Source organism: Suncus etruscus, chromosome 3 (assembly GCF_024139225.1).
Source record: "Suncus etruscus isolate mSunEtr1 chromosome 3, mSunEtr1.pri.cur, whole genome shotgun sequence".
In the NCBI taxonomy this organism is placed as follows: domain Eukaryota; kingdom Metazoa; phylum Chordata; class Mammalia; order Eulipotyphla; family Soricidae; genus Suncus; species Suncus etruscus.
This window is the reverse complement of record NC_064850.1, coordinates 20,336-43,308: the sequence shown is the minus strand read 5'-3', so window position 1 is coordinate 43,308 and position 22,973 is coordinate 20,336. Positions and strand designations below refer to the sequence as shown.

Here is a 22,973-nt window from a genome sequence, read left to right as displayed (position 1 = left end):
AAAAAACACAGAATGGTCTCACTCATCTATGGGTTTTAAGAAAAATGAAAGACATTCTTGCAATAATAATTTTCAGACACAAAAGAGAAAAGAGCTGGAAGTTACAGCTCACCTCAGGAAGCTCACCACAAAGAGTGATGAGTTTAGTTAGAGAAATAACTACATTTTGAACTGTCCTAATAATGAGAATGCATGAGGGAATTGGAAAGCCTGTTTAGAGTACAGGCGGGGGTCGGGTGGGGAGGAGGGAGATTTGGGACATTGGTGATGAGAATGTTGCACTGGTGATGGGTGGTGTTCTTTACATGACTGAAACCCAAACACAATCATGTATGTAATCAAGGTGTTTAAATAAAATATAAAAATAAAAAAAAATATTTTCATAAGATTATCCTTTGCCTGTTGTCCTACCTTGATCCTCCAGATGGGGGCGCTATTGAGAGCCAAATAAATAGCTTAGGTTCCTGGCGTTGGGGAGTCCTTTGCCAGAGTTGGTTGGCTGGCTCCAGGTGTTTTGGAATTAGCAGTAGGCTGACAAAGGACTCTCCTCACTCAACCTTTTAACTCTTAACCCTCCTGTCTGTTTGGATTATTTGTTGCGGATAAATATTACCAAGATCTCTCCCAAAAAGAAACAAAGGGATGGAAATCAATTTCTTATTCTGGGAGCTCTTTGCGGATACTCAAATAATCAACAAAGTGAAAACGGGACCCAACAAATGGGGCAACAAAGTACCAGAGCTCAATGATGCAGAATGGAAATGAGACCTTGCCAGAGCTCCTCAACAATTTCAATGTGAACTTCAAGGAAAGGGGAAGCCATCTGTAAAATGCAATCACATGTCAAAGCATTTGAAGTAAAACTAGACCTCCTCATCAAATAAGTGAAGGAGGAAAACTTCTGCCATATCCCCACAACTCAAAATCTGTTCACAGATTAAACACTGGTTGCATTTCCAAACAAAACATTTGTAGACTCACTGGAAATATTGCAAAAGGAGTTCTAATTATTTTTAAAGAACTGCATCTCCACAAACAGGGCATACAGCTTTTCTGTAACCCATTTTCCATTGACAGTGAAAATGTGGATATGGGAATTAGATGCTCTTCTGTGTCTCTGAAGCATGGCAGACATCTTGAGCCTGCTCTCTGCTTGCATTGTCCTGGGAACTTTGATCCTCTGTGGCATCCTTCCCTGAGGGCCTTCTACTGAGGTAAGTCATCCCACCCAAAAAGGGTGGAGCTAGAGGAGCACGGCCGCGCACATTATCTAGCCAATGAATACCATCACAACATGTAGAAAAACCCACAATTCAAGTGTGACAATGGGGGAAACAACACACACCAACACCAGGCATAGAGAAGGAAGATGACAATTCTGATGACCCAAAAACAACCAACCATTTAGTTAGTCTCTCAGATATGGAGTTTAGAGAAGAAATATGGAGGAGTTTCACAGAACTCAAAGAAAGCATAGATTGAGTTGAAAAACTGAAGCATCTATTTTAAGACAAGACTGACCAACAGACATATTAAACTTCTGCACAAAAATGGCACTAAATCCCATGACAATTATCTCTCTCAATGTCAATGGACTAAATGCACCCGTTAAGACACACAGAATGGCAAAACGGATCAAAAACACTGAATCCAACACTGTGTTGCCTACAAGAAAGACAACTGAATAGTTAGAACAGACTCAAAATCAAAGGCTGGAGGAAAATCACCCAAGCAAACAGCACCCTTAAAAAAGCTAGAGTGGCCATACTAATATCAGATGACACAAACTTCACATTCAGAAAAGTTGTAAGAGACAAAGATGGACAATTTTTACTAATCAAGGGATATGTACAGCAGGAAGCAATCACTCTCCTAATGCATCCAATGAGGAACCAGCAAAATATTTAATACAATTGTTGACAAATCACAATAATTGTGAGAGACCTCAACACGGCCTGTCAACACTTGATAGGTCAACCAGAATGAAATCAAACAAAAATATAGTAGACCTGAAAAGAGAAATGGAAAAAGAGGCTTAGCAGACATATAGGACACTCCACCCCCAGAAACCTGGATACAAATTCTTCTCCAATTTACATGGGTCATTCTCCAGGTTAGACCACATGTGGCACATACAACATACTTCTATAAAATCAAGAGGATAGAAATTTTTCAGGCTACCTTCACTGACCACAAGGCTCTGAAATTAGATGTGGACTAAGAAAAGACACAAGAAAAATTTTAACACTGGAAATTGAACAGCTAATGGGTCTGAGATGAAATCAAAGAGAAAATCAAAACTTTCCTGGAAACAAATGACAATGAAGGCACAAACTATCAGAACCTATGGGATGCAGCAAAAGCAGTACTCAGAGGAAAATTTATTAACTTTTCAAGCAACATCAGGAAGGAAAAAGGGGCATACCTGAATAGCTTAATGATACAGCTTATAGAATTAGAAAACGATCAACAAAAGGAACCAAAAATAGGGAGACAGAAAGAAATAAAAAACCTGAGAGCAGTAATGAAGTGGAAACCCAAAAAACAATCTGAAAGATCAACGAAAGCAGAAGTTGGTTCTTTAAAAAAAATAAACAAGATTGATAGACCATTGGCACAACTTACAAAGAAAAAGAGAAACTTGATAACCTGTATCAAAAATGAAAAGGGGAAGATCACTACAGATATTGCAGAGATTCAAAGGATATTCAGAGTCTACTTTGAGAAACTCTATGCCACTAAACATGACAACCTGGAAGAAATGGATAAATTCTTGGACTCTTATAAACTTTCATGGTTGAATAAGGAGGATGTAGCATATCAAAATACCCCCATAACCATTGAGGAAATTAAAACGGTAATCAAATGTCTGCACCAAAACAAGCCCAGGCCCAGATGGATTCACGAATGAATTCTTTCAAACCTTTCAAGAGGAACTACACCACTCCTGGCAAGACTCTTTCATGAAATTGAAAAAAAAAGGGAACACTTTCAAATAGCTTTTATGAAGCCAACATAACCTTGATACCTAAACCAAACAGAGAAGCTGGCAAAAAAGAAAATTACAGACCATTATTCCTGATGAACACAGATGCAAAGATCCTCAACAAAATCCTGGCAAATAAGATTCAATGCCTCATCAAGAATATCATTCACTACAATCAAGTAGGTTTCATCTCAGGAACACAAGGATGGTTTAACATCCATAAATCTATCAACGTAATACACAACATCAACAAGAAAAATAAAAATCACATGATCATATCAATAGATGCAGAGAAAGCATTTGATAAGGTCCGAGAACCATTCTTGACCAAAAAAAAAAAAAACTCTCAGCAAGATGGGAATGAAAAGAACCTTTTTCAATATAGTTAAGGCCATCTACCACAAGCCAATGGCAAATATTATCCTCAATGGAGAAAAACTAAAAGCCTTCCCTCTAAATTCTGGTACAAGACAAGCTGTCCTCTCTCACCACTCCTATTCAACATAGTACTGAAAGTACTTGCTATAGCGATTAGGCAAGAAATAGGTATCAAGGGAATCCAGATAGGAAAGGAAGAAGTCAAGCTCTCACTGTTTGCAGATGACATGTTATTCTACGTAGAAAACCCTAATGACTCTACCAAAAAGCTTCTAGAAACAACAAGTGCATATAGCAAGGTGGCAGTAGGCTACAAAATTAACACACAAAAATCAATAGCCTTTTTATACACCAATAATGATAGGGAAGAAATAGATATTAAGAAAACCCCATTCACATTAGTGTTATACAAACTCAAATATTTTGAAGTCAACATGACTAAACACGAGAAGGTCTCATGCAAGGAAAACTATAAAACCCTGCTCCAAGAAATAAGAGGACATACGGAAATGGAAACACATATCCTGCTCATGGATTGGCAGGATTAACATAATTAAAATGGCAATACTCCCCAAAGCATTATACATATATAATGTGATCCCTCTAAAGAAACCCATGACATTCTTCAAAGAAGTGAATCAAACACTTCTGAAGTTTGGAACAAACACCCTTGAATAGCTAAAGCACTCCTTGGGAAAAGGAATATGGGAGGCATTACTTTCTCCAACTTTAAATTTTATTACAAAGCAATAGTTATCAAAACAGCATGGTATTGGAATAAAGACAGACCCTCAGATTAGTGGAATAGGCTTGAGTACTCAGAGAATGGTCCCCAGATATAAAATCACCCAATTTTTGATAAAGGAGCAAGAAATCCTAAATGGAGCAAGGAAAGCCTCTTCAACAGGTGGTGTTAGCACAACACCAGCTAACATGATGTACGAAGGTAAAATTCAAATGGATTAAAGACCTTGATATCAGACCTGAAACCATAAGGCAGGGGTCTCAAACTCATTTTATCTGGGGGCCGCAGGAGGCAAAGTCGGAGTGAAGCAGGGCCGCATAAGAGATTTCGCTTACCAAATATTCGCAATAAAATCACATTAGTAAGAAAAAAATGCAAAAAATTAAACATTTGCATACCTTGAACGAATCTGCTCAGGGTATGCGAATGTTTAATGCGATTTTTTTCTTACTAATGCTATTTTTATTGCGATTATTCGGTAAGCGAATAATTGCAAATACTGCGATATTTGAAGGCCGGCCATGGGCCACAAAATATTGTACGGAGGGCCGCAAATGGCCCGCGGGCTGCGAGTTTGAGACCCCTGCCATAAGATATATAGAACAACACATAGATAAAACACTCCCATGACATTGAGACCAAAGGCATCTTCATGAAGTAAACTGCACTCTCCAAACAAGTGAAAGCAGAGATAAACAGATGGGAATATATAAAGCTTAGAAGCTTCTGCACCTCGAAGGAAATAGTGCCCAGGATACAAGAACCACTGAGTGGGAGAAACTATTCACCCAATACCCATCAAATAAGGGGCTAATACCAAAATATGCAAAGCACCCACAGAGCTTTACAAGAAAAAAATCTAATCCCATCAAAAAAAAATGGGGAGAAGAATGGAACAGACACTTTGCTAAAGAAGAAATATAATTGGCCAAAAGGCACCTAAAAATGCTCCACACCACTAATTATCAGGGAGATGTAAGTCAGAACAACTATGAGGTACCATCTCACACGATAGAGATTGGCACACATCACAAAGAATAAGAACAAGCAGTTCTGGAGGGGATGTGGAGAGAAAGGAACTCTTATTCACTGCAGATGGGAATGTCGTTTAGTCCAACCTTTATAAAAAAAGATATGGAGATTCCTCCAAAAACTGGAAATTGAGCTCCCATACAATCCAGCTGTAATACTCCTAGGTATATAACCTAGGAACACAAAAATACACAAAAATCCTTTCCTTACACCAATATTCATTTCCAAGCTATTTACAGTAGCCAGTCTCTGGACACAACCAAGATGCCCTTCAATAGATGAATTGCTAAGGTAACTGTGGTACATATGCACAATGGAATATTATGCAGCTGTCAGGATAGATGAAGTCATGAAGTTTTCTTATCCATGATGTACATGGAATCTATTATGCTGAGTGAAATAATCCAGAGGGAGAGAGATAGACGCAGAATAGTCTCACTCATTTATAAGTTTTAAGAAAAATAAGAGACATTTTTGCAATAATTCTCAGAGACGAAAGAGAGGAGGGCTGGAAGGTCCAGCTCATGACACGAAGCTCAACACAAAGAGTGATGAGTGCAGTTAGAGAAATAACAATATTGAGAACTATCATAACAACATGAATGAATGAGGAAAGTAGAAAGCCTATCTAGAATAGACTGGGGTGGGGTGGGGAGGAATAAGATTCAGGACATTGTAGTGGGAATATTGCACTGGTGAAAAGGGGTGTTATTTACACGACAGAAACCCAATTACAATCACTTTTGTAATCAAGGTGTTTGAATAAAGATATTATAAAAAATGTCAATGAACACCATGAGAACATTTATAGACCTATTACATATTAATATATATTTATATATACTAAATTTTTTTTCACCTCATGTTAAGGATTCAAATGTCAGTGCCATTTGGTGAACAGAGTGAGAGGTCAAAGGACCCAGGGTGGGCTAAGAAATACCCTTTCCCTAAGAAAAACACACACTTTCCTGCCACTTCAAGCCTTAACCACGAAATCTAGGCCCTGAAGGGCCCAGAGACCATGGTATAACCATCTCATCCTATTGGACCAAATTTGCTTCTGCTGTTTTTGACACTGGCCCCTAGTTTCTAAGGCCCAAATGGAGTCACTTGTAAGCAGTTTTCAATTGGTGGCCCTAAACCCTTTCCAAAATTAAACAAAAACTAAAAGTGTGTTCTATTTCTCCACCCACAAATACCTTGCAAGCAAAATGAATCAAGTTAAAAAAAATAACTTGAGACATTTGCATGGAAAAGCATGGTCTGCTGCCTCCTGCAAACACCAGATTCCACCTCAAGTAGCAAAGAACAGGCATCAGAGGGGTCTAGATGCAGGAAAAAGTTGGGGAACCCAGTGGGATCCAAATATCCCTCTCCCCAGACTTAGACTTTCTTCATTTTTAAAGCCAGAGAAGATTTCCCACTGAGAGGGTTCACTTCAACAGAGGACCCACAACTTAATGGTGAGTCTGAAAGGCCTGACGTGATCTGATTGTGGCTAGTGACAGAGACGTTATCCAGAAGCCTGGTTTTCCTGAGTTGCCCCACCAAGCTGATGGCCACAGAAACTCCCTCCATCATTTCCTATGTTTCAGAGGCCAAACTTCTTTTGAACATGAGGCCCTGTGAATTACTCGCCTCACATACAGATCATGCAGAGCCCTGGCAAAGGATAACCAGGACTGCGATTCTGGTAGGGCACCCCCTTCTTTGACAGACCTGACCACTCCAAACACACTCTTTGGTTACCCTTCCTTGCCGAGCTTCTGAAGGCAGGACGTACTCCATAAGGCAACTGTCAGCTATGGACAGCAGCAGTGTCATGACTACTGTCTCAGGATGGAATCCTGTTGCCAGAACATGGGTTTTTTTTTATACTCTAGAGCTATAGAAAAGCAAAGCCACACATGCTTCCAGTCTTCTTTCCCGGATCTCACAAAAGCAAGCCACCCAGAACGAGACACTCCAAGGAAGGCATCACAGGAGTCCCTCTTCCCTGAGCCCTTTGCCTCCCTTGTGGCATGGAACAACCAAGTTTTCAACTGACCTGCTCTCAAGCCTACTGCACAAACAATAGCAAAACACATGTGGGACATGGAAACAGTAGAGTCATGTGTGGAAGTCACTGGTCTCTGCATGTCCAGCTATATCTTGAGCTGCCAGAAAATTCTCTCTTCACTTGGGCTGGGGAGGGCTTCTGCCATCCCCTCTTCTGCATCTGCAAAGCCTCAGGACTTATTGTCTTTCCTTTGGCCTTTTCTCATATAGAACCTGGGTGACTCAGTGACTCTACATTGTCTCTACTCTACTCCCCTTTCCTGAGGCATCAGAAGATCCTGAAATAACAAAGTTTCTGGGGATAGATGAATGTTATTTGTGGATGATAATCTTCATCCAATCTATTGAAAAAGCAATACAAATCAAACATGAAACTAAGATTGGGACTGACTGAACCATTCAGAACCATATCTTTTGTAGGGGATAGTCTGCCTCTTGGTCCCTGAAATTGCAGCACCCTGCATCCAGCCAGAGCTAAGAGTCTGTCCTGCTCTGCCCAGACACAAGTTCTCTACTTTCTCCTTTGAGTGCTAGCCTTTGTGCTCTCTCTAGACTAAGGTCAAGGTGCAGAATGCAGGCTGCAGTAAAGGTAGGATGGGATGAGCTTGTGGCAGTGCCATGAAAGGACACTCCCTTCTGAGTCCTCAATGGGTACATGTGCATTTAAGAAAGTGGGGGTGCAGTCTGGTGCATGGATGCCAGGGGAAAGATGGGAGTTAAGAGTCATCATGAAGAAGGGAAGATGAGTAGAGGAGAGAAAATTCTAGGGGCACAGATGAGGGGTGTCTCTATGAATGAGTTGTCTTGACCTCTGTTTTTCTGGGAGACTCAAGTTTCTGGGTGTTCTCTCCACTATCTTAATTCTTTCAGCTGTGTCTGTGTTTTCTGGAGTCACTGACTTTTTGTTTTGTTTCTTGTTTGGGGGCCACATCCGGCAATACTTGGGGGTTATTCTGGATCTGCATTCAGGAATTATTCCTGGTAGTGCTTGGGGCTTCGTAAGAAATACTGGGGATCCAAGGTGTGTATCCAACCTTGTTTGGCAGTATGCAAGGGAAGCGCTAGAGTACAGTTCAAGCCCTCTGAGTTGTCACCTTGGCTGCTAATTCACCTCCTCCTGTCTTTTCATGTCATTAGTTGTGGGGGACCCTCAGGGTCTCAGTTTAGCAAGGGTGGTGGAGCAGCCTACACAGGACCGTGAAGCCCAGTTGCTCAGTCTACAAAGGTAGATTATCCTAACCCCTGTTCACTTGTCTCTGGTTTTAGCTGAACATATCAACTGAGCCTGGGACTGCTCATTTTCCATCTTGAAGTCTTATAGAAGTTTCTAGAAAAGAGAGAGAGGAGGCAAAAAGGGAGAGAGGGAATAACACCTGCCTGTCCAGAGCCCACAGCCACTGACTCTGACCAGGCTGTCCCTCAGTCTTGGACTTTCTCCACATCTACCTTGTTCTGAGTTTGCTCCTGCTGCAGCTGGTCCAGAACTCTACTTCAACATCACTGACTGCTATAGCAGCTTCCATTTAGGAACTAGTTGCAGGTAGGTGACCAGATTTCTGGAAAGCTCCTAGAGCCTTTTCTATTTTTCTAAATCTACCTTGTTCTGAGATGGTGCCTGCTACAGCTGGTCATAAAGCTGTTTACATATATGTTGCATCTCTAGATCACCTGATGGAACGTGATCAGTAGTTTTTGGAAGGTGGCCATGAATGACTGTAGTAGGTTGAGATACTGGTCTTTGTGCTGAAGAGACTGTCTCCTCTTTTCCAGTTTCAGCTCTGGGCTGTCACTGGGAGTGATGATGGGTTACAAAGGCATCCAGATCAGAACCAGGATATGAGGGGTGGTAAAGCACTGACTCAGGCCTAGACATCACCTGTTCTTGGTCTTAGGGTTATGATAGTGGAGTAACCTGGGCCTCCAGGACCCCAGTGACCTGTTTTTTTGGCTGAGATGGGCTCCATGCATAAAGCCTGTGTCTACTTCCCTATAGCCTCCACCTTTCAAGGAACATACTCCTTTACCTTAAGTCCTGAAGCTCAGTGCACTGCGGTGACCAGAGTGAGAGGTAACGCTCAGATTCCAACCCCAGTCTGAGGTGCCTTTCCTCAAAGACACACACCTTTCTGCCACTTCATGTCTGGACCATGACAGAGGCTCTACATCTCTTTTCTTCCTGGCAGACTTTCGCTCTGTGCAGTTTCTGAGGCAGATTTCTAAGTTCCCTAGAACTGCCAAATAGTATTTCTAAGCACCCCTGGATAAGTGGCCCAAATTTCTTGCTCCACAGTCTAACTCATCTACTCACCAAACCTCTCTTTTCAAAAAGACTCAATGTACATTTGTAATTATTGGATAATAGTCATTATGCCATGTTAGAATTTTCACATCTACTAGCACAAGTTTCTATTTTCTTCAACTGAATTCAGCAGGCACAGAACTTGTGTCCCCTGTCCTGGTCTGCCAGCTACCACACCTGCCCTGTGGAAGGTCAGGACCCACAGTCAGCTTTTTTCTTATCTTTCCTAAGGTGAGTACTATTCTTTGTCTTCTCTTGGTTTTGTTCCTTCTGTATTGCCCTCTGATTCTGAGAGGGGGTGACTTTGTCAGAGGGCTCGGAGGCTGGGAATGCACACAATGCCTGGGAGTATCCCAATTCCCAGTATGTCCCTTAACCTTTCCCCAGTCCACAGAACACATCTATGTTCTAATATGTCAAGATGATCTTTCAGCTCCACTTTCCCTTTTATCCTTTAAACTAAATGGTCTGAAACCAAGATGATAGCTCAATGGGGCACTGAAAGCCCAGCTTATTCCATGACTCTCATCCACAAAGTCCCCCACGAAACACCTGCTTACTTGCAATAGTTTCATAGCCAGCCAGTGGCAAGCCCAACTGTTTTCTCTGGGGGACAGTCTGACTCTCACTCTCAGGGTCTGTCTACTCTGCTCCAAATTAAGCTGGGAAACTGTCCAGAACTGGTCTGCACAGAAGTTTTTTTTTCTCTTAGGCTGCTCCCACTGGCCTTCCTGCTCCATTCCTGCCTTTGCTAATGCCCATGGATGTATTGAGCTGCCTCCCCTCTAATCTCGCTGAGTTTCTCCCTTCATCTTTTTTTCCTTACAGCTGGAGCAGAGACAGCCGAAAGCAACTCCATGTCTCCAAAGTGAAATAAAATTTAAAATAGTTCAGAAAGAACATTCAGAGCCTGGAATGACCACATGGCTTCTCCCCTACCACAGTCTACCTCTGTTGGCAAAGCATGAACTTTGGAGGGTCATGACCCAGGAGACGTTAAAGAATCAAGTGAGACTCCTTAAACTTCCCAATCCTTACTTCAATGGTCTCCTTTATTAGAACCATAACCTGACTTGGCAGTGAAGGTTTTGCTTCAATAGAAGGTTCAGTCTGAAATTCCTGACCTGATCCTACTGTGTCTAGAGACAAAGAAGATACCAGGAACCTAGCTTGCTTGAGGTCCCCATCAAGGTGTTGACCTAGGAAAACTCCTACAATATCTTCTAACTCTGTCTCAAAGTTCAGGGCTGCTATCGCCTCTCTTCCTGAGACACTTGGCAGTGGTGAGACTGTTAATAGTGTGGACTCTTCTGGGCCTTGCTGTCAGTCTTCACTTGGGGGTGCAGGTGATATCTTGGAGATGGAGAGGACTATGAGACAAATTCCCCACAATCCAGAAGCACAGTTTTGTGCTGGCAGGACCCGCCCTGTCCAGTGACACCAACCCACATGGCCTGGAGCAGACCTATATCCATTTATTTGAACAAAAGAGGAAATAAGACAGAATATTGGAGAACGTCTTCCCCTTGTTCTCTCCTCTGCCTCCAATGGTCAGGACTCCTCAGCCATCCCAAAGAATGCTGGAACTCAATCACAAAGCCAGTTCTAGCCAGTGATGCTGACAAGGTGTCTCTCCCAGTAACACACAATGAGTACTGGGCAGCTGTAACTTTTGTTTGGCTTTGGGAGCTCCTAAGTTAAGGGTTGAGTGTGGCCTAGGTTTTGGAGATGCCAAGAGATTTGCAGCGTTTGCCTGCAAAGTGTCTTATTCTGCACATAAGACCCTCTCAACAAAGGTTTCCTTAAATAATTGAGTTCCTTCATACACCCCCACAATTGTTTTTGAGCCTCACGACCTGGACATATGTCCACTAGATTCCTCATTTGGTGTTCTTCTATTACTCCATGTGGTGCCAGAGAGGACTCGGACCTCATGTAGGCAAGCCTACATTTGTCGATGGTGTCTCTTCCCAGGACCTTCTGGACACAATCTGAAGTATAAAATGGAGGGGGAGTGGGGAAATGCCCTGCCGTACCTCCACCACAGCCCACACCAGCTACTACCTTGGCATTTCCCATCATCTTAACATGCAAATGAAAATGTGGAGTCCTGTTCCATGCCAGTCTCTATTCGGAGGCCAGATTTGGGGGACATTTCTATCCAATGGTTCCTAATTCCCCCAGTTTGGGGACATTTCAGCATGCTATCAAAGTGCCTTATTGGGGGGATATTGCTGCCTCCTGGATCAAAGTAGCTCACTTGGCTGTCCTTTCTGTCCCCCTGGTCAAGGTGCCTCATTGGGGGACATTTCTGCCCATGACAAGCCATGCTGCCTTGGGGGTCACTTGTTTCCTGATCAAGGTGCTTAGTTTGAGGGTCATTTTCTGCCCCCCCCCACCGTGAAATGTGCTGAGTTTTGAGGAATATTTTGTCTCTCAAGCTAGGTGCTGATTTGGGGGGACATTTCTGTCCCCTGGGTAAGATGCCAGTTAGGGACACATTTCTGATCCCCAGTTCAGGTGATGCATCTGGGAAACATTTCTGCCCTCCTGTGAATGCCTTGCTTGGCTGATATACCTGACCCCTAATCAAGGTGCTAGTTTGGGGGACATTGTCCCCTGATTCAAATGCTGAAATTGGGGCATATCACTGTCCTCAAAAAAAAAGCTCAGTTGGGGGATTTTCTGCCCCCTGGTTCAAGTGTCCAGTTTGAGGGAAACTTTCTGTCCCCCAATTTATGGTGCTGAGTTTGGGAAACATTGTTGTTCTCTGATTGAGATGCCATCATTGTGGAACATTACTTTCCCCCGGATAAAATGCTCCGTTGGGGAGATATTTCTTCCCCTGAATCGAGTATCCAGTTTGGGGAACACTTTCTGCGCCCCAATGTAAGGTGTTGCTTTAGGGGACATTGTTGTGCCCCGATTCAGAAGTCACCTTTGGGGGACATTATGTCCTCCAGTTAATGCTTAGTTTGGGAGATATTTCTGCCCAATTTAGTGTTTGTTTTGGGAGATATTTCCTGTCCCCCGATGTAAGATGCTGCTTGGTGGTGGGGGAGGGGCACTTCCCCCTGATTCAGATGCCATCACTAGGGGCATTATTGTCCCCCAGATAAAATGGTCAGTTCAGGAGATATTTCTGCCCCGTTTCAAGTGTTTGGTTTTGGCAGACACTTTCTGTATCTGACTTAAGGTTCTAAGTTTGGCAGCCATTGTTCCCAATCCACTCATCTTGGGGATTAGTTCCCCCACCCCACACCACCAGAAAACATGCCTGATTCAGAAGACATTTTTGTTCCTGTGGTTGAAATCCAAAGTTAGGGGGACATTGTTGCCCCAATCCAGATGCCAATGACCTTCATGGGTCTTTGCCCCGTTACATTGCAATTGGAGCATTTAAAAAGTTTTTCAGTCTCGGGGCAGGTGGAGGGAAACCTCTCCCCTTTCAATTTTCAAACTGGAGAGGGAGCTTGCAGTTGGACCCAGCAGAGCACACATGCCAGGAAAGCCGTCCCTTTTTTCTGGTATGTCAGGGTTGCTGGTCAGACAGCGGGCCACAGATCTCCTGGACTGAACACTTGGTCCAGGAGACTGGGACCCCCCACGCCAGGCAGGTCTTCATGGCTGGCCCTGACAACTCGGGCCCTGGGGGGCGGGCGGAGGAGGGAAACCCCTCCCCTATGTATTTTGGACCACCTGTATTGTTTGCTAGTAAATACTACCTTTCAAAACCACATGGTTTTTTAAGCATTATCCAAAAACATTCCTGATCCCAGACTGTTCCTAGGAATGAAATCAGGATGCCCAAAATTTGGATAAAACACTCAAATAGACCTTTATTGTCTAGTCTTTTATGTATTACTTCTCCCCTCTACCCAGTGTCTCTCCTACCTCCTCATCCCCCAACCCTAAACCATTATCTTTTCCTTATTCAACCCTCTTTATCCTCAGTTCCTAACTGGGTAGACACCAAGACTGACCTCTGCCCCAACACCACCATCCAGCTCCTCATTGAAAGACACCCTCTCGGTCCCCAGCTCATGCCTCTACAAATAACTACAACCAACACGCCTGTTGACCCATGCTTGGTGGCCCCTCTTACCCCCATCAAACTATGGACTGTTGCATGATACTGGAATCAGCTTCAGCAAAACCCCTAGTTCAAGGACAACATAGGGTTCCGTAATGCCGCAAAACATGTCTCAAACTCAACTATCACCTGTTGTCTTCAAATACCCTTGTTTTCTTTCTTTTTTTCTTTTTAAAACATAAAAGGGTCACATGTATCTCTTTTGTATATCTCAGATGTATTCCCTTAACATCTATACTTTTTGAATATCCTCATATAGTGACAAGTTTGCCCACTAGATTTGTTATTTGATTGTTTGATTTTTCCCCGAGATGTTTTATAAGCAATACTGGTATAAGAGTATCTCTGGGGGCCGGGCAGTGGCGCTGGAGGTAAGGTGCCTGCCTTGCCTGCGCTAGCCTAGGACGGACCGCGGTTTGATCCCCCGGCGTCCCATATGGTCCCCCAAGAAGCCAGGAGCAGCTTCTGAGCGCATAGCCAGGAGTAACCCCTGAGCGTCACAGGGTGTGGCCCAAAAACCAAAAAAAAAAAAAAAAGAGTATCTCTGTATAGATTTCATGTTTATACCGTTACAGGAAATGTTGGACTTTATTCGTCGGCCCCCAGATGCACCAACAATATCTTGTGGCATTGCTTTTCTTTTCATAGGCACATTAAAATGGGAAAATAATGCATATGCAAACAAGTTCTTATCTAATAGAGATGGGAACACAAATTTGGTAATGTAATTATGCCTTTTATCCTGAACATTGGCATAACGATTTGGCTCAGGCCTCAGAAGAATGGGCATCGCCCACACACACCTGAACAATGGATACCATCTATGGAAACAACCACAATTGTCTTTAACATTACCAGGATCCAAGCCTCTACCAGGGAAGACCTACCACTGTTTTGGCATTGACTTACTCCAAAGAGTGCTCCCAACAACCAGGCGACTCAGCAACAGTCTGCATGCAGGGCAGATCGCTCCACATTTAATGGTATGCTGAAACTAGAGGATGCTCCACATCAGCCTGACATCGATGAAAGAAATGCACAGAATCCAGAGTCTTTAAATATGAGTCTGATACCAACAATAGCTAAAGTGTGAAAAAGTTTCACCGGGACCTTGAGAATGACTGGAGTTGGATAGACTGGTATGCCTGGAACCCAGAGTCTTTCTTATGCCAATAAACTTCTGGGGTGAAGCCTTTTTGTAATCAGGTCAAGGATTTTTTTTTCCATTTTCCCCATTTTTCTGGATCTATGCAAACAATGGTGATTGCCACTATCACACCCTTACTATATTCTTTTACTCTTATCCTTTAAGGAAAAAAAATACAACTTACTCAACTTAAAAACAAATTACTCTAGTAGAATGCCTGTCTTGAATACAGGCAGGGGATAAGAAGGGGGAGGGGGAAATGTTGCACTGGTGAAGGGGGGTGTTCTGGTTATGACTGTAACCCAAATATGATCATGATACTTAAATAAAAAATATATTAAAAGTTTTTCAGTCTCGCCTTCCATTGTTGAGGATTAGGCACTCTATGTGCCTTTTTGATTATTGACATGGAGCAGAAGGCATTGAGCATCATGCCTTGGTTGAATCAATTTTCACACACAGCTTAAGTGGCTTCTTTCATTTTCTTCAATTTCTTCTGCCAGGAACAACAGTGAGTCCCCAGCATTGTCCTCCCCACCTGCACAAGCCAGTCTCTAGGGTCCTCAGGATGTTCAAGATTAACCCTCAGTTTTCCTTACCTGTGCCACGTGGGGCATATGCTCCACCTTCTTGCTGCCACTCCTTCTGTACCGATCCCATTTGTGAGGGCGACATATTGTCCTACAGAGAGTAGGTGCAGGGCTCAGACACTGACGCTCTGACCACACCCAAGGATGTCTCACCATAGACTGTACTTCAAACTCTTTGCTTACTCTTACCATAACCACAACTTAAACCCTAACTCTAAACCCTCACCCTAACTCATCTCTAACCGTATCCCTAACCAAGCCCTAACTCCTAATATAACCTAACCCTTAACCCTACCCCAACGCTAACCTAACCCCTAACCCTTCCCCTATCCCTACCACTCTAGCCCTAATCCTAACCCTAAATCTCTAACCCTCACCCTGACCCTAAGACACTGATTTTAATATTGGATATAATTTTTCCACTGTTTTCTTGTGCTTTGAAGGGGAAAGGAAATATTAATATATGCTATGTAGAGTTTGTTTATAGCATTTATTATTTGTGGATACTTTATGGTCACTTTTTATCAAACATTGGCCTTCAAATATGTGTCCTGTCATGTGAGATGATTTATGAAATCTGACAATAGTTTCACTGACACTATCTAAACATTGGGTTTTCTGTGTGCTCTGATGTGTAATGAGACTGGATCTCTGACCAAAGCCTCATCCACTGTCTGCAAACAAAGGGACTCTCCTGTGTACCGCATTGGTGTTGCCCACTATCTGCAAATGTATGGTTTCTCCCATGTGTATCCTGTGGTGTGTGATAAAACTTGATCTCAGAGTAAAGCCTTGCTCATAATTCCTGCAAATAAGGGCCTTCTTGCCTGTGTGTCATCTGGTGTTTTGACTACAAATCTGGAAACACAGGGTTTCTCCCATGTTACATCTGAATGAAGCCTTGCCCATTCCCTGCAAATATGGGGCTTTTCTCCTGTGTGTCCTCTGGTGTCTGATGAGACTTGCACTCATGCTGGTGTGTGATGAGAGCTGACCTCTGACTGAAGGTACGCCCACACTCCTTGCAAGCATAGGGCTTCTCTCCGGTGTGTGTTCTCTGGTGTGTGATGAGATGTGACATCAGACTGAAGCCACGCCCACACTCCTCGCAAACATAGGGCCTCTCTCCTGTGTGTGTTCTCTGGTGTGTGATGAGATGTGACCTCCTACTGAAGCCACGTCCACACTCCTTGCAGACATAGGGCCTCTCCCCTGTGTGTGTTCTCTGGTGTCTGATGAGATGTGACCTCACACTGAAGCCACGGCCACACTCTCTGCAAATATGGGGCTTCTCCCCTGTGTGTGTTCTCTGGTGTGTGATGAGAGCTGACCTCTGACTGAAGGTACGCCCACACTCCTTGCAAGCATAGGGCTTCTCTCCGGTGTGTGTTCTCTGGTGTGTGATGAGAGCTGACCTCTCACTGAATGCACGCCCACACTCCCCACAAATATAGGGCTTCTCTCCGGTGTGTGTTCTCTGGTGTGTGATGAGAGCTGACCTCACACTGAATGCACGCCCACACTCCCCACAAACATAGGGCTTCTCTCCTGTGTGTGTTCTCTGGTGTCTGATGAGATGTGATCTCCTACTGAAGCCATGTCCACACTCCTTGCAGACATAGGGCCTCTCCCCTGTGTGTGTTCTCTGGTGTCTGATGAGATGTGACCTCACACTGAAGCCACGGCCACACTCCCTACAAACATGGGGCTTCTCCCCTGAGTGTGTTCTCTGGTGTGTGATGAGATATGTCCTTAGACTGAAGCCATGTCCACACTCCCCACAAATATAGGGCTTCTCTCCTGTGTGTGTTCTCTGGTGTCTGATGAGATTTGATCTCTGACTGTAGGTACGCCCACACTCCTTGCAAGCATAGGTCTTCTCTCCTGTGTGTGTTCTCTGGTGTGTGATGAGTTGTGACCTCAGACTGAAGCCACGGCCACACTCCTTGCAAACATGGAGCTTCTCCCCAGTATGAGTCATTTGATATGTAATAATATTTGATTCATCGTTGAAGCCTTGTTCAGGCCTTATATACTTGTCTCTTAAAATTATTGGCAAGTCTATCCCTGGAACTACCCCACCTGTGTCCTTTGGATTTTCTTTAAGGCATGTGTTAATGTCTTCCTCCATTGTCATCTGTTTACTATCGCTACCTATTTGGCTGCTAAAGAGTCTAGAAAACACTGTTGAAATTCTTCTAAGCTTCATCCTACTAGTCAAATGTATGGAGCTTTCTTTGTGCTTTTGACTTTCAAGTATGTTATTCTTTGGTTTGTCATTATATGGATCAGAACATTGGTTCTGATCATGTGGACAGGAATTCTCTGATTGAAGGTGCTTTCTTGCAGATGTTCCCAGGAGGAACCAAGAGGGATGACTTCGTTTCATATGATGACTGAGGAAGCTCTGATTGGAGAAGGCAAGAGAACAGAAGGAACAAGGATGGATTTCTGGCTTGAGTTCTGCTGAAAGAAAAAGGTTTTGGTCAGAGTAGATGTTGACAAGGCTGCCTGACCCTTATCTCTATCGCCTGCTAAAGTCTGTTCCCATAGCTTTCCTTATTTTGTTGATAAAGCAAAATCTTTATGCTCCTAAATAGTCTGGTGGGTTTTTCTGTTTGATTAGATTTTGTGGCCACACACAGAGGTGTTCAGAGCTTACTCTTGCACTGCATCTCCTCTGTGAAACAGTGAGAACCACCAGTGTGGCATGTATGCAGGAAAAAAGGCACTCAAGTTGGTGAGAATGCTGTATAGTCAAGCCTTTCTGAAAAGTATTATGGATATGGCTTAATAAAGTGGAAATTGAGCCCCCATATAATCCAGTAGTACCATTCCTAGGTATAGACCCTAGGAACACAAAAACACAATACCAAAATGTCCTCCACGCTATGTTCACTGCAGCACTATTTACATTAGCCAGAATTGGGAAACAACCCAGGGGGCTGACAACAGAAAAGTGGCTAAAGAAACTGTGGTATACCTACAAAATAGTATGCAGCTATTAGAAAATGAAGTCATAAAATTGGCTTATACTGGGATGGACATGGAGATTATTATTATATTATGAATCAGAGAATGCGGGGTAGCCAAAATAGTCAAACTCATCTGTGGGATATAAGAAAAATAAGATGGTATGATAATAATATCCAGAGACAATAGACAATGACAGAGAGCTGCGAAGACAAGCCCATGATATGAATCTTGCCACAAAGAGTGGTGAGCACAGAGCAGCAACTGCACAACTATCATGACAATGATTGTGAGTGTGCCAGCTTTAGAAGGAAGTGGGATATTGTAGGGGAGGGACATGGAGGACACTGATGCTAGGAAAGTTGTACTGGAGAAGGGCAGTGTACAATTTATGACTAAAACTCAATTATGAACATTTTTGTAAACATGGTGTTTAAATAAAAATTTCTTAAAATAAATTAGTTGAATGAAACCTGGTTGAAGAGGCAACATAGGTGGAGCAAATACATGTTGTTTTCAGGTATTAAATAAGCTGACATAAAAAGGCAAGATAGGTTGGAAGCACCACAGTGAGGAGCTTGGCAAAATCTATATTAGCTTTGTGCTGGGCTTGCTCAGAAATAGTTTAAAATACAGACAAAAATATATTTCTGAGTGGGCCAGAAGAAAGCACAGCAGGGGGTGTTTGCCTTGAGGCTGACCTGAGTTCAACTTCCATCATGCCATAATGTTCCTGAAGCCAACAAGGAGTAATTCCTGAAGCATGGTGCCAAGATTAACCCCAACTATTATCACTGAGTGACCCTCTAAATAAAAGGAAAGAAAATCACTTCCTTGGGGATATCAAAACCCCCACAATAATCTAAGGGCAAAGATCAGAGCAAAGGAAAAAGGCAGGAGGACCTGAGAAAGGCACCCTGACATGGGGATGTGCAGCCACATTGAGAGCACAAACAGGGAGTGAAGGAATATCAGGATCTGTTCTAAACACCCACAGACATGGAACCAGAAAGAGGAAAGGCAAGACAGCAAAGCTGCAGATTATTCTGGGACTCAGCAACAAGGAAATTGAAAGGGAACAAGAGAGGTCATGCACCAATGCTCTGGGAGTCCCAAGGTCCAAACCCAGGTCCCCCACTTCACAAAGACTATTAAATCCACACCCAAACCACACCCTCAGCCCAGGAGGCTCTTCCCACACTCACCGGCAAACAAGCTTCTTGGCAGCATCCCCAGGGCTCCTCCTTCTAGCCAGGAGATTAAGGCAGGCTTTACCCCAAAATACCCTGCCGCAGAAGGACAATCTTGGGTTAGAGACAATGAAGGGAACAGCAGTCCATGCATGAGTCTGGCTCCCTAATGAAAACGGTTAAATCATAGAACAAATGAAGAACAGAATCGCAGCTACCCATATGCATGTTGGTTATTGCAAAAATGAGAATAGGTTAAAACAAGAGTCGAATTGAGGAGAATGGATAATACAACAGAGGGATGGGGAAGCAATCGGTCAATACTGGCCTTGCACGTGGCCAATCTTCATTTGACCTCGGAATCCTCTGTACTTCCCTAAGTCCCTCAGGGAGTGAGCAATGAGTGAAAAGCCAGGAGCAAAACCAAAAACTGCTAAAGCCCAAAAGATGTCTTAAAAAGAGGAGGCTGGAGGGTGCTAGTCCTGATCCCCCTATCATCCTGTGCCATTTCAGGATTTCTGGACTGTGTCAGAGTGCAGACAGGGACTCTTTGGGCTGTCCCATCAACCCTCCATTTCCCAAAGTACAAAGATGTTGGTTGCATTTGCATAAGGACATTTCAATGTACATCATTTATTTCCCAGTTTATTGGACCTAGCACTTCTTTTCCTAGAAAATATACACCTCAAAACCTAGTTGAACAAAACAACAAATTAGTTTGCAAATTATTTTATCATACTCAGACAATCTGCTTGTTTAGGAAAATATCCTCTAAAGCAGATATACCTCTAGCCACTTTTTATGCAATCCATCCAATAGATCATTTTCTTAAACACCCTGGAACTACAGCATCCCAAACCCCAAAAGCAAAGAAGAATGAGAAAACTAAGGAAGACACCTGCAGTTGGGATTTGGAGAGAAATCCTGGAAAATTTCCAAATTCACCACAACACCTGAGCCTTATAGTTGAGAACCTAAAATCAACACTAATGTTTCAGCAGCAGAAAACAAGGAGTCACTATCTGGTGAATATAAGCTATCTATAGACGAACAATTCAATCAATTCAAAGAATTCTTTCAGAAAAATGACAGAATCCATACAAATGGAATTGAAAGAAATAAAAAAATGTTAGCAAGCCACAATACCAGATATACACAGCTGGAGAATTGTACAAAGTGGAATACAAAATGCAAGCTAACATTAATAAAGAAATCAGAAAAAGAAAAGGGCCAGGAAGGTGGCGCTAGAGGTAAGGTGTCTGCCTTGCAAGCTAGGAAGGACTGCAGTTCGATGCCCTGGTGTCCCATATGGTCCCCCAAGCCAAGAGTGATTTCTGAGTGCATAGACAGGAGTACCCCTGAGTGTCAAACGGGTGTGGCCCAAAAAACAAAACAAAAAAAGGAGTCAGAAAAAAAAGGACAGACAAATCATTGGAATAAAATGTAAAGTACCTATTGAAGAAAGACAAAAGAAATGATAAGAAATACCAGTGGGAGAAAAAAGTGAAAGAAGAAAAAACCAGTGAGGAAGATAACAACAGAGAAATTTCAACTCTCTGGAAAGTGGCTGCTATACAAATCAGGGGCAAAACCAATGCAAACAAAACAGACCCCATTAGAAAAGCAGCAAGGCATTTAGTAATTCAAATGACAGAGAGAGAGAGAGAAGAGAGAAGAGAGAAGAGAGAAAAGAATCATCGACTCTTTAAAGTAGTAAAGTTGGAACAACTTTAAGTATAAAGAAAAGAACATAAGAATCAAACCAGGGAGGAGCTGGAGCAATGGTGCAAGTGGTAGGGTGTTGTTTTGCATGCGACTATCCTAGGACAGACCACAGTTCCACACCCCAGCATCCCATATGGTCCCCCAAGCCAGGGGCAATTTCTGAGGGAGTAACCCCTGGGAATCACCGGGTGTGGCTCAAAAAAAAAAAAAAAAAAAAAGAAAGAAAAAAAATCAAACCAGGGGATGGAGAGATAGCACACTGGTAGGGCATTTGCCTTGCATGCAGGTTGACTAGGGAGGGACCTGGTTCAAGTCCTGGCATCCCATGTGGTTCCCCAGACTGCCAGGAAGATTCTGAGTGCAGAACCAAGATAGCCCCTGAGCATTGCTGGGTGTGATCCAAAGAATAGATAAAATAGTTAAATAAAGTTAAAAAAAAAAAAAAGAATCAAACCAGATATCCCATTAAAAACAAAGCAGGCAAAAGAAGTGCAATGACATTTTCAAAGTATTAAATGAAAGAAACTTCCAACCTAGAGTCCACTACTGAGCACTCTCATTTATGTGGGAGGGAGGATTACCAACATTCTTGAACAAAATAGAGCTCGCAGTATTTGTTGGGAACTGACTTGTTTGAGGACATTTTGCGGTTCTTTCTGCCATAGCCCAGCTTTTCACCTAAAAGCAATATGCAGTCTTGCTGCAAATTTTTGAGCTAAGAGAAAAGAATGTGCAGCTGCAGGACATAATTTAGCTCTAAGCCCGGAGGAGAGTAAAAACTGCCTGGTACAGTTATCAGAAACTAGGCCCCATTCCTTAAGACCACATTCCGGAGTGAATTAGGCTGTTTTCAATAAGTATATGCTACATTGTCTGTTCAAGATCACTGAGACAAGCACATCTTGCACCATTTCCTGATAGTCAAGCAATTAGGAATGCAGCTAGAAGGACACTAAAAGTTTCCATTGAAACAGCACGTTCAGCATAGCTTGAAGGTCATCCAGCCCCCTAGCCCACTGTCCATTTCGCGCCAAAAGTATGATTGACAGCACCTTTGTACTGCCCCCTTCTCCTTCACTATAAAAGAAGGAGTTGTATTTCAATAAACGCCTTTGAGCAGTGAGATATTGCCTTAGGTCTTTATTATTAACCTCTCTCAGATTTTTTACAGGTGTGGTTGTTCTTCTACTCAGCAAAATAGGAGTGCGGTTGTCTGAGAAGCCTTCCCAGCTAATTCCTGCTGGCCGGGCCCCCCTGGGGGGCTTCTGGACCCTGCATTTTGGCGCCCAACGCTGGGCTCGAAGATCACCGCCACACTCCGAACGACTACAGGTCGGCGAGTCTAGAGCTCCTTCGTAAATCGCGGAAATTACCTCATCAGGGTAAGCGTTGAAACGAGTTAGCCTTAATCAAATATTTAAACTGCAGTTTTTCCAGTCGTTCCGATCGCCGCCCCTGATTGGCTTTTGGGGCTTAACCCATAGGATACGCTACCATGGGTAATTCTTTGAGTACTGAACTTAAATTCATTACAGATATACAGTCTGAGTTGAAAGCCAGACATGTAGAGGTTACCAAAAAAGATATTTGTAATTTTTTAATGTTTGTTCATGATGTTTGCCAGAAATCTAGTGTTCCTGGGCTCCCTCTCGCTCTGACTCTGTCTCTCAGTTTCCTTCCTCTTCTGACCCTTCATCTTTACTTCTGCCGCTGCACCCTCTGTGCAAAATCCTAAACAGCCCTTCACTTCCCTAGTC

At 43.1% G+C, this 22,973-nt stretch overlaps 1 protein-coding gene across 1 annotated transcript; it reads right to left on the bottom strand.

Annotated features, from left to right (window-relative positions):
* Positions 1 to 10,494: 10,494 nt before the first annotated feature.
* On the bottom strand, positions 10,495 to 19,540 carry LOC126003910 (histone-lysine N-methyltransferase PRDM9-like). Its single transcript, XM_049770239.1, has 7 exons — positions 19,507 to 19,540; positions 17,260 to 17,794; positions 16,655 to 17,175; positions 16,216 to 16,570; positions 15,338 to 15,419; positions 11,448 to 11,580; positions 10,495 to 10,637 (listed from the first exon to the last, which is right to left on the bottom strand). Exons 1-7 carry the CDS (start codon positions 19,529 to 19,531, stop codon positions 10,495 to 10,497), a joined length of 1,794 nt encoding a protein of 597 aa, XP_049626196.1. The 5' UTR covers positions 19,532 to 19,540.
* Positions 19,541 to 22,973: the final 3,433 nt, after the last annotated feature.

Bases quoted from the DNA above. Each gene is read 5' to 3' on its own strand.
- LOC126003910 (XM_049770239.1), bottom strand. From the start codon at position 19,531: ATGCTGCCAAGAAGCTTGTTTGCCG. The intron at 16,571-16,654 runs CTCTCATCACAC...GTGTGAGGTCAC, and splicing joins TACCTTCAGTCAGAGGTCAG to ATCTCATCAGACACCAGAGA. The intron at 10,638-11,447 runs GTAGGCTTGCCT...CTTTGTCTCTAG, and splicing joins AAGAGACACCATCGACAAAT to ACACAGTAGGATCAGGTCAG.